Source organism: Rhinatrema bivittatum, chromosome 12 (genome assembly GCF_901001135.1).
Source record: "Rhinatrema bivittatum chromosome 12, aRhiBiv1.1, whole genome shotgun sequence".
NCBI classification, from domain to species: domain Eukaryota; kingdom Metazoa; phylum Chordata; class Amphibia; order Gymnophiona; family Rhinatrematidae; genus Rhinatrema; species Rhinatrema bivittatum.
Window position 1 is genome coordinate 25,947,607 of NC_042626.1, and position 12,541 is coordinate 25,960,147.

Consider the following 12,541-nt stretch of genomic DNA (forward strand, 5'->3'; position numbering starts at 1 on the left):
GTTAACATGTTCACATGACACCACAAGTAGGTACATACAATATTTGCAAAACAGCATGTCTATACACACATTTATTCCAGTTTTACTGGTGTAACCTCCACATAACTCTTTGAAAATCAGGCTCTATACATATACATTTTGACAACAAAAGATTTACTTAAAAGCGAATATGGGCAGCGTATGCACATAACTCCTTATTTTATGCAGGAAGTCATGACAATGTTTTTGAAAACTGATTATATAAAATCCATTATGCTACACACTATTTATAGGAGGCACACACACACACTATAATAATGTCCAAAAGTTTCATCATAGCTGTTTTGTAGATTATATTGTTTTCCTAACAAATCACCACTTTGTTTTTCCTTTAAGTTTCGCAGTGTTGGGTACTTCCTTCAGATCTGTAAAGAGTCACAAAATCATGAAGATACTCTCAGTGCTGACTCTGGTTATGGCTCAATTGACAAGGACCTTAAAATAAACCAACTCTTCAAAAAAATACAAGAGAGAATTCCCAAAGTAACTTTTACCCACATGGACAATACCACAAGTGCCAAAAAGAGCAGAGCCATCCTTCTGAACCACAAGGCCAAGTACTGCATCGGGGATCCCTTAACTGTCCAACTTGATATGTACGATTACTTGGGCAATCGAAAAAAATACGGAGGGGACTTCCTGAGGGCAAGGATCTACTCACCAGACCTCAATGCGTCTGCTTCAGGGAGGATTGACGATCTGAACAATGGAACTTACCTTGCTCACTTCACTTTATTTTGGGAAGGCCTAGTTCAGGTTTCTATACTGCTGATGCATCCTAGTGAAGGAGTTGCAGCCTTATGGAGAGCAAGGAATGAAGGGTATGAAAACATCATTTACACAGGCATGTTTACCAACACAACTGAGGAGGTCTACAGGGAATGTGGATTTCATCTAGATACAACAGAAGATGTGTGCAAATACTTAGACCATCGAGATGGGGAATGTTTTTTCTGTATTAAACCTCCAAATTTGCCCTGTGAAGCTTTAACACACATGAATTCTGTAAACAGCAATCACACTTATTTCAGCAATGTGGAGGAAAAAATCTTTAACAGGTAAATATTTGTAAAGTGCTTCATAGATCCATTAATGATCTATATCTGTGTGTGTGTGGGGGGGGGGGGGGGGGGCCTGCATATGGCAACCTTCAAAAGCACTTAGAAGGCTTGGGAAATGATAGAAGCAAATCTTTTAATCCTTAAAGATACATTTTAAGAGGGTGAAAGCAAGTAAAGATCAGTCTTTAGGTCATATAAGTGAAAGTCTCCCTTTTAAGTAGGGGGGAGTTGGTATCTCTTTGAAAGGCCATCATAAATTATTTCTAGCTGGGTGTGATTTTTCCTTCCACAATCCCTCCCATGTAATGGTCAATTACTATAGTGATCCTGTGGATGAGAGTACAGCATGCAGTTCAACAAAGGGATATTTCTAGTAGGCATATTTAATTATTTCATTAAACGTATTACTGACTTAACGACCAAGAAATGCTGTAAGCGAGGTACAATAAAAATTAAAACAAAAAAAAATCCAATTTGTATATATATATATATATATATATATATATATATATATATATATATATGACAATAATCATAAATACACAACTAACGACCCCATCATATAAACTAGTATCCACAATATACCTTATCCAGAAAGAATACATTATGACCAAATAATACTAAAAAAAAATACTCAGAACTAAGACAAATTACAAAGCAATATTACATGTAAAAATAGGAGTATAGGCTGCAGGCCTAAAAATCATCATTCATAAAATCTCATCACTTCAATTATCCTATGGCCGCCTAATCCTGCCCAAGTAATATACAGGAAATATGTCCATCTGTATTAGAACATAAGGTTTGCCATATTGGGTTAGACTAAGGGTCCATCAAGCCCAGCATCCAATTTCCAACAGTGGCCAAGCCAGGTCACAAGTGCCTGGCAAGATCCCAGGGAGTCGATAGATTCCAAGCCGCTTATCCCAAGAATAAGCAGTGGATTTCTGCAACTCTCCCTTAATAATTGTTAATGGACGTTTCCTCCAGGAACATGGCCAAACCTTTTTTAAATGTAGCTACACTAAAAGCTTTCACCACATCTTCTGGCAACGAATTCCAGAGCAAATATTTTCTATTATTAGTTTTAGAAGTATTACCCAGTAACTTCATTGTGTGTCCCCTGGGCTTTGTACTTTTTGAAAGAATAAACAACTGATTAACATTTACTCGTTCCATTCCACTCGTTATTTTATAGACCTCTATCATATCTCCCCCTCAGCCATCTCTTCTCCAAGCTGAAGAGTCCTAACTTCTTTAGCCTTGCTTCATAGGGGAATTGTCATTGCGGACGGGGTTGAAGGTAAGGTTTGTCTTTTTGCGGATGACAGTAAGATCTGCAACAGAGTGGACACGCTGGAAGGAGTGGAGAGAATGAAACGGGATTTAAGGAAGCTGGAAGAGTGGTCGAAGATATGGCAGCTGAGATTCAATGCCAAGAAGTGCAGAGTCATGCATATGGGGTGTGGAAATCCAAAAGAACTGTATTCGATGGGGGGTGAAGGGCTGGTGTGCACGGAGCAGGAGAGAGACCTTGGGGTGATAGTGTCTAACGATCTGAAGTTGGCGAAACAATGTGACAAGGCTATAGCTAAAGCCACTAAGCCAGAAGAATGCTGGGCTGCATAGAGAGAGGAATATCGAGTAACAAAAGGGAAGTGATTATCCTCTTGTACAGGTCCTTGGTGAGGCCTCACCTGGGACAGAGACAGGATGGAGGCGGTCCAGAGAAGGGCGACCAAAAAGGTGGAGGGTCTTCATCGAATGACTTATGAGGAGAGATTGAAGAATCTAAATATGTACACCCAGGAGGAAAGGAGGAGCAGAGGTGATATGATACAGACATTCAGATACTTGAAAGGTTTTAATGATCTAAAGACAATGACAAACCTTTTCCATTGGAATAAAATCAGCAGAACCAGAGGTCACGATTTGAAACTCCATGGAGGAAGACTCAGAACCAATTTCAGGAAGTATTTCTTCACGGAGAGGGTGGTGGATGCCTGGAACGCCCTTCCGGAGGAAGTGGTGAAGACCAAAGCTGTGAAGGACTTCAAAGGGGCGTGGGATAAATACTGTGGATCCATAAAGTCTAGACGATGTGAATGAAGAGAAGAGGCATGGGGATAGCTTGCGGGAATGACAGCTACTACTTGGAGATTAATACCCTTATTCAATAAACATACTCACTGTCAATGTGACTCCAGCATTGCTCTATGCTTCAACGGCAAGAGGAAATGTGGTAAAAAGGATTTGCATTCACAAAAAAACAGGGAGTAGCTTGCTTGTTGCAGTGGTTTCTACCCCAAACCAAATAAGTCTGATACTTCACTTTCAATGCATATCCAGCATAGCTCTCTGCTTCAACGGCAGGGGGGAAAGAGGATTTATATTCAGGCAACAACCAACAAGGACTGAATTACATAGACTGGGTAAACAAATAAGCATGGGTGTAGCTTGCTTGTTACGGCGGCTACTACCCAGAATCAATTAAGCTTGATACTTCACTTAGAATACATATCCAGCGTAACTCACTGCTTCAACTGCAGGGGGGAATAAAGAAAAGAGGAATTATATTCAGACAACAACCAACAAGGACCGAATTGCACAGGCTGGGTAAACAAATAAGTGTGGGAGTAGCTTGCTTATTGCAGCAGTTACTATCCCTAACCAATTAAGCTAGATACTTCATTTAGTTGCAGCTCCAGCACTGCTCTCTACATCAATGGCGAGGGTGGAAGGTAACTAGAACCGAAAAGTTACTAATAAGGGCCATGAGTATCAGATAAGTCTGAGAAAAAAAAAAAAAAAAAAAAAAGAGTTCGAAAGCTTGCTGGGCAGACTGGATGGGCCGTTGGGTCTTCTTCTGCCGTCATTTCTATGTTTCTATCATTTTGGTTGTCCTTCTCTGCACCTTTTCTAATTCTGCCATATCTTTTTTGAGATGTGGTGCCCAGAACTGTATGCAATACTCAAGATAATGGTCGCACCATGGGGTGATACAGAGGTATTATGATACTCTGTTTTAGGATTAGGGAGAATGGATCAGAAGAATTTAGATGTATTTACAGGGACAAAATAGCTCCCACTGAAAAGTGAGAGCAAGAACTATGATTTATAGTTTAGGACTGTTTGAAATAAAGAAACTTGAGCTGTGCAAGTCCTCATCCTCAGCCCCAATTAATTAGAGCAGATGCAAGAAAGCTAAAGAGAGCAGATCCTCATAATCCAAGGGAGAAATCATTAATCTTTTGCCAACATCCAGCGGAGATAGACTCAAGGCTGCACCACTTATCAGAAAGGGGGTCCTGATAAGAAAAGTCAGCTTAATTACCGAACTAATTACTGAACAAATAACTGTTGTATTTTTTACTTATGTGATTCTCTTTTTATCTTGTATAAATATAACTATATACTCAGACAGATATACACATGTAAAGCCTTTTGTACTTCACTCTTTGTGTTGTCTCATCATTTCTGGCACCTCAATCAGGCTGTTACACCATCCCACTACTAGACCTTATTACAAAACTTGCTCCTGACTCAATAACTCCCTTCTTAGGATCTGTGAGTGCTATTTCAGAAGCAATCCCAGCTCAGCTGAGTGTAAACTAAAAATCTCACTTAGGTCTCCTATTCGGCTGTCACCGCTCAGCATGAACCCTTAAGCCAAGAGAAATACATGTCTGTCTGCTCATTTTATGAACTCTTGCAACAAGGTGATCTCACTGAAACTGCATCAAGATTTCAGGAAATGGGCTCTACATTAAGTCACTTCAGTGTCTCTATACACACACTCCTGTAATGAACTCAGTGAGCCCTTAGTGCTGTGGCATAGTTGGCGCAGCCTAGTGGGCAAACTGGCTGGACCCACGCTGACAGCTGGCGGACACACCCTACAATGGGACAGACTGGAGTTTCAACTATACTGGCCATCTCCCCTGCAGGTTGAGCCCTTGGGTTCTGGCAGCAAACAGGATGTAGGTGGGTCCTTGGGGTGGTTAGGCAATAGAAAGGTGATACCAGAGACAGGCCAGAAGTTGGGGCAGGCAGCAGACATGGCGAAGTCTGGTCCAAGGCTAGGGTCAGATCCAGGCAACAATGAAGGATGTTCCTATTTACATATTATGTTTTGTGAAGCTCAATGTGATATTCAAAGGAGGTTGTGTACTTGGATAGTTGTTGGTGACATAGATATGCTGCCACCTAGGGGTGGAAAATATATAGAAAACTTGGGCACAAGCCAACATTTTTAGGAGCTAGGAAAAAACACATTTTTAGGGTATTTTTGTTTGTTTGCATGGGGGGGGTGTTGGTTTTGTCTATTTCTGGACTGTTTTTTTCTGCTTGTTAATTTTTTATTCTTTTTTTTTTTTTGCCTCTCTTTGCTTCTCAGCCGTTCCTCAAACTTTTCCTCTTCAGTGTAGCTGCAGCCAGCAGTAGACATTTAGGTGCCCAAAATGTTTACACACCTTCCCTGCACGTATCTGTGGAAAGTTTCGGTGCATGAAGCTTTTTGTGGATTTTCAGACCAAGCTTTCTTTATATTGACTGTATCATTAAATTGAATAAATAGATTTGTTCTGTACTTTTTTGCATGATGAAGGTCTAACATTGGCATAGAACTCCCAAACAGATTCCAGCCCATCAGAGTTGTCCGCTGTAACAGTGAGTTTCCTTACTTACTTGGTTTTTTAAAAATCATTCTGTGTTTCTGATAAATTTCCTTTTGATTTTCCGGCTTTAACTAATATAAGCCTCAAGGCAGATTATAGTCAAGCTAGACATGTTACACAGTGTAAAAAGTGGCAAGTGGACAAGTTATCCAGCCAAAGTTTGCTGGGCACCTTGTGACAGATATTTAGGGCGTCTGCTCTCCTGGAAGTTCATATTCAAAGGGGTTTATCTGAGTAACTTTTAAGTTACCCAAACACCAAGGATTTGTTTTCTAGCCCCTCTAAATGGATAAACTAACTTTGCGTAAGTCAATACCCAGATAAAGTTTATCCGGATAAGTTGGAGGCATTCAGGGAGTGTTCCAGGGTGCAGTTAAGTTAGCTGGATAATTTATTCGGCTAACTTTGGGTAAGTTATTCGACTAAATGTGGACATGCCTGACAGCAGTTCTAAAGTTATCCACTATGTTAACCCAAATAATTTTTACCTTAAATGGTTATATTCAAAATACAGCCAGTTAAGTAACAACAACAACAAAAAAAATATATTTATTTTTTTTTAAATCTCTTCAGGCCAGCAGGCCAATCCCCCACCCTCCCATCTCAAAAAATCACTACAAATATGGTTGGGCATAGTGCCCCATCCCTTTGTCCTAAGCAAGAAAAACATATTGTGGGTCACATCTGTCTGAGGAGCCACCCCCACCGAACTTACAAAAAACAAACGGGCTCCAAGCCCCATGTCACTCCACCTGGAATTCCCCCAGAGGGCTGCTGCCGGAAGCAGGCTACACTCCTACCACTTCTAGCAGCTTCCGGCCTTAGTGTGACGGAAAACCAGCAGGGTAAGCGTCCAGCATTGTGTGTTATCTGCCAGAAACAGTACCATTCTCCCAGAGACTCCGGGCCTTTGGGGGGGGGGGGGGGTGAGTACAGGAGATGGCTCCCGGACCCCCCGCTGGACCACCAGGGAGTTTTGGTAAGTCTTGGAGGGGTCAAGAGGGTGGGGGTTTTGTTTAAATTGGCTCCTTTAGACGGCCGAATAATTCAGCGAAGATTCGTTGTATTCGTGGGGAATCGAGATACATTTCGCTTCCCCACAAATACAAAGAATATGGCCCTATATGTTGTGGATTGCCAATTCGTAGGGAACGAATGCACGCCCCTAGCCAATATGGCCTGCAACATTTTTTCCTTGCTTGGGAGGGAAATCAGGCAATAAGTGTAGTGATTTTACAGGCTGGGGGATTGGACCTGCTGACCTGGTGGATTTTTTTTTTTATTATTCTTACTTAGCTATATTTTAAAAATAGCCACATAAGGTAAAAGTTATCCAGGTGCATATACCCAGATAACTTTAGGATTGCACTCTGGCACATCCAGACTTAGCCAGACAACTACCTATAAACAAAATATAAGTTAAGGTAAATGTTATCTGGATGTACACATCTGATGCATAATTTTACACCTAACTGGGTCTATTCTAAATATAGCTAGTTAGGTTTAAAAGTACAGCAGAAATGCAGAGTAAACAGCACACGTGTTCCTTAGAAGTTAATTGTTATCTGAAAATCTCCTTTGTTGCCTATAATTAAATAAAACTGGTGGTTTCACCTATTGAACAGTGCTTTTATTAATTTTTGTGAGCCAAGCATTCTTCTTTCTGCATAGGTTTAAAAGTATCCAGGCATGTTTACCTGGTTAAGTTTAACAAATGTTGCTGCTGAGTAACTTTCCCTCTATCTACTGTTTTTCCCCAGAGAAAGGCAATGCAGTGCAAGAAAAATGCAAGATTGGAACGAGGTTCCCTTTTCCTGGAGGCTACTTCCTGCATGATGTCTGGTATCCTCTCGGCTGTAGCATGCACAGGTTTAAAACTGGGGATCAGATTACAAATTGCTTGCAGGGGAAAAAGGTTTATCTCATTGGAGATTCAACATTGCGGCAGTTCATAAAGCACTTAACAGAAACTCTTAACAGTGAGTTGGTTCAATATCTCCCCTTCCCCCCACACCCTTTTTCCCTAAATATTTGTACAAATGCACTTCTAAATATAAAGTCAGGATGATACATTTTCACTGTGCTCACAAATGTTACAAAAAAAAAAAAAAAAAGAGAAATTATTGATTGCTGGGCAGCATAAATACAATTGCTGAAATGGCTATCCATGACTACTGGGTGCTACACCACCATCCTGGAGGGAAGCAAAATAACATATCTTAATTTTATCTTCAAGCTATAAATAGTTTGGTTTTAACCATCCCACTTCATCCTCTTACATGGAATGGACCTCCCTGAGGTCTTGGGAGCTCAGTCAAATTGGCAAGGGCCAGGAAACTATCAAAACTTCCAGAAGAAGTAAACATGCTGGGTCACCTTTGTGACATTCGGGCCGATATAGTAAAGTGTGCTCAGGCCAAGTGCACTGTTAGACCCCGTTTGGACGCGCGTTTTCCATGTGCTATTTTTACCCCTTATATAGTAAGGGGGTAATAGCGCATGGAAAACGCGCGTCCACCCCCCGTCCCCGAAACTAATGGTGCCCTCAACATGCAAATGCCTGTTGATGAGCCTGTTAGTCCCGCGCGATACAGAAAGTAAAATGTGCAGCCAAGTCGCACATTTTAATTTCGGCCGCCACCGGGAAAGTGTACAGAAAAGCAGTAAAAAACGCTTTTCTGTACACCCTCCAATATTAAGTCTGAGGCCCCAAAAATAAAAAAAAAAATAAAATAAAAAGACGGCATCCATTTTCCGAACCCGTGGCTATCAACGGGTTCGACAACCGACGCCAGTAAAATTAAGTGTCTGCCGTCAAACCCGCTGACAGCTGCCGCTTCCATCAATAAGGAGGCACTAGGGACGCCTCCTTTTTACCGCGGGCCTTATTTAGCATGCTCTTGTTTACTGAATCGCACGCCCAGGATAGTGGCCTGGGCGTGCATCGGGAGAGCTGGCACTTGCCGACTCTCTCGCGCATTTTACTGCATCGGCCCAATTCTGTTTTAATTTAACACCCTGCTAGCCATTTGCAATTAAAAAAAAAAAAAAGTTCAATAAACTAAGCCCTTATCTGGCTTGTCTTCATCAGTGGCATTTTGCTTTGATTGCTTACCTTTACTTTTTTTTTCTCCTTCAGTTATGATGTACTTTAACCACACAGAAAATGAACTGCAATCCTGGCAAAAGACACTGGTAGCCATCAACATGGAGAAGAGCATACATGTGCAATGGAAAAAGCACACCTTCCCGTTCGTCAGCAAGACTTTCTATTCTGTGAAAGAAGACACCTATGCCGCCCGCCAGATTGACCAGATCGGGGGTGGCCACAATACCATCTTGGTGTTAACCCTGGGCCAGCACCTCAGACCCTTCCCCTTCAGCATTTTTCTCAGAAGGGCCATCAACATTCGCCGAGCCATTGAACGCCTGTTCTATAGGAGCCCAGACACAACTGTAATCATCAAAGAAGAGAATGCCAGGGACATGGATATAGACATGGAACGATTCAGTGACTTTCACGGTTATCTTCAGTACATCACCCTGAAGGAAATCTTTCAGGACCTAAATGTTGGCTTCATAGATGCTTTGGATATGACCATTGCTTATGCTTCAGATGTCATTCATCCACCACTAGAAGTGCTGGAGAACCTAATCAGCATGTGCTTAACATATGTTTGTTAATATTTAAATAGTACATTAGAACAAAGTTAATCACTCAATGGTTTCAAGCAGTCTGATTACTTTTTTTTAAAATAAGTAAACATAAATCATCAGAATGATGCCTCAGACAGCATGCTTGAATTACCTATGCTGTTATGTCCGATTTATGACAGATTTCAATCACTTGGTCTTATTTAAGAATCTTCCACTATTGCACATAAAAACTTAATAGAATCCTCAGAGAACCATGATTATTGGACCTAAAGAATATTTTTTATTTATTTATTTTTAACTTTTATATACCGACATTCTTGCATTAAATGCAAATCATGCTGGTTTACAGTGAAACAGAAAAAGCAGGAAAAAATTCCTTAGTCGAATACAATGAAACAGCTTAGTTAACAAAGGAAACATAAAATAAATTTTTACATATACGAATATGATTGATTACTTAACTTTTGTCAAAGCTGACCATTCCTGACACTGGGTCCAGCATTTCAAAATAACCATTTCTTCACCAGGGGTAGCATAGATTGTCCAGAATGTTCGCTGGTTATTGGCTGTGCTTGAGACATAGCCCAAAAAGATATCTTCTGCTAGGGGGTCTAACTGTCACCTCAATACACAAGTTCAAAATTCTTCAAAGTTCTTTGAATAGACATCACAAGTCTTGTTTAGGCATGTTGACTTCTGTGAAGCTGGGCTTAATTATGCTGCTTAATCTCTGTATTGCTCATATGAAGATGAGCAGGGCATCTCAAACTGACGGAGGAGGCATACAGACACAGACTGCTTGAAACCAATGCGTGATTAATTTTGTTCTAATGCATTTAACATTTCACTCGTTATTTGCCTCTTGTATAATAACATTTAAATTGTGACATGGGTTAGAGCAGTGTTTCTCAACCTTTTTGATGCCAAAGACCAGTTAACTGACCTCTTAAACTGATGCGGAGTGGCTGGCTGGTAGGATTAGAAGAGACAAGCGAAGAGTTGGGGAAGAGCAGCTCCTTCCTGCGGCAGAAGAGCGCGGGGGGGGGGGCTGCTGTAACTAAACAGAAGTGTAGTTGCCCCCTTTTACAGGAATCGCCCACATTCTCAATTCAGCTACCCACTAATGTTTTAATTACAAGAAGTTTGACAAAGGTAGTTTCTTGTCCCCAGAACAGAGAAGGGGAAAATATTAGGTCTTCCAGTTCTGGAGGACAGTGGAGACGGGGCTAGAAATACTTACATTGGTGACAGGGATCTAGTGCTTGCAGCAACCTTCATGATAAAACAAAAACAAAAAAAAAAATCTAACCGGTTTCTGGCTATTTACAAAGCCGAAATTGGGGCAGTCTGGGGTTTGGCTAAGCCCAATGTTCACATTTAATCTGCCAATCTAATCAGTGAACAGCCTGAGAGTTCCAACATCTGTCCCTGCACCCAGAAGCAGCAGCAGCAGTGTGCAGTGCTGCGGGGGCCTAGAGTGAAGCCATTACCAGGGCATTTTGGCCTGGAGGTTTAGGGCAGTATGGAATGTCCCACTGTTGAGTGCAGGAGACTGGGTGGGTAACCATACCTGTGTGCACCCACAGAGGGCAGCTGCAGCGTGGATCTGCTTCCTTTTGCAATATCGTCCACGCTGTAGCCAAGCAAAAATGCTGCAGGGGAACCACTGCCTGTCCATGGCCCCGTGGTTGAAAAACATTGCATTAGAGGAACAGTTAATTTAGCAGGATGTCAACCACCTGGGCACAACATACCAGGGCCGGTGCTTCCATTAGGCAAACAAGGCAGTCTCCTAGAGTAGCAAATCTTTGAGGGTGGCAAAATCCTACCAATGTAAAGCCCAGAGAGGTGCTGTGCTAGAGACAATACTGCCAAAGAAGGGAGGGCTGTGCTGGAGCCACTGCTGCTGGTAGAAGGCAGTGCTGGGCTGGAGCTACCATGAATAGGTAAGTTGGGGTAAAAGGGTGCATTACTGAAGGCAGAGGCAGATTGCCCTATCAGGGGGATCAGGCTTCCCCCGGTGGGCCAGTTGCTCCCATCATTTTTTTTTTTTTTAACTTCTTGGCCAATGAGAAGAGGGGCTGCTGTGGCCCGAACAGAAAGGAGCTGTGGCAGAGCCATCCTGCCACAGCTTGGTGAGAGGCCTGCGAGGCCTGCGAGGCCACCCCCCCCCCCCCCACCCCCACCCCCAAAGCTTTACAGGAGCCGTGCAGTAGCAGCAGTGGCCTCCTTCCACTTCCCTTTCGGCAGTGAGGGGTAGTGCTGCCATCCAACAGCAGCAAAGACAAGGCCCAGAAGAAGGGGGAAGGCCTGAAAGCTGTAGGTATGAATGCGTGTGTGTGTTTGAGAGTGCCTGCGTGTATATATGAAACAACCTGCATGTGTGCATGAGATCCTGCAGGTGTATAAGAGAGCAAGAGCCTGCATATGTCTGAGAGACTGTATGTATGAGAGCAGCAGTGACTGTATGTATCATAACGTGCATTTGTCTGTGAGAGTCTATATATATGTGAACACGAAAAAAAACTGTTAATGTGATAGCATATATGTGAGTGAGAGCCTGGGGGGCGGGGGGGAGAGGATAAAGATTACGAGGCCCCCCCCCTTTCCCCAATCCACAACAATCTGTGGGTGACTGGAAATCAAAAGATCCCAGGTATGGAAAGCTGGAGATTTTTAATCCTTTTTAAAAAACTGGGATATTATTTCATGTGTCTGTTGTTCAAAAGATTTGGCGATTGGGAAATATTAGAAAAATGTGAGTCATTTTAGTTACTGGATGTTCATTGGCTGTTGCCTGCTTGATATATTTATTCTTTTTATTGGTATGATTTTCATATTATAAATGTTTTATATTTCTTGACTTTATTGCTTAATGTTTTATGAGGAATGATGATTTTTCTGTTTTTTCAGTTTTGCACTGCATAAAAGTTAGGCTTGATGTGGTTTCCAGAGCATGTGTGTGAGCAAGAGAGAGTGAACTAGTGAGCATATGTGTGAGTGAGAGAGAACGAGTGAGTCAATGAGCATATGCATGAGCAAGAAGACTATTTAAACCAGTAAGCATGAGTGTTAATAAGAGCGAGTCAGTGAACGTATGAGCCAGAG

At 41.9% G+C, this 12,541-nt stretch overlaps 1 protein-coding gene across 6 annotated transcripts in view; it reads left to right on the forward strand.

Moving 5' to 3' along the window:
- LOC115074405 (NXPE family member 2-like) overlaps positions 1–12,296 on the forward strand; it is a 70,328-nt gene extending 58,032 nt beyond the window's left edge. For all 6 annotated transcript variants that reach the window (XM_029573814.1, XM_029573816.1, XM_029573815.1 and 3 more), the window contains 4 exons: positions 376–1,097; positions 5,707–5,768; positions 7,537–7,755; positions 8,916–12,296. In XM_029573814.1, the coding sequence (XP_029429674.1) occupies positions 376–1,097; positions 5,707–5,768; positions 7,537–7,755; positions 8,916–9,460 (1,548 nt within the window). In that variant the 3' untranslated portion in view covers positions 9,461–12,296. The remainder of the gene's footprint in view (positions 1–375; positions 1,098–5,706; positions 5,769–7,536; positions 7,756–8,915) is intronic.
- The last annotated feature ends 245 nt before the right edge of the window (positions 12,297–12,541 follow it).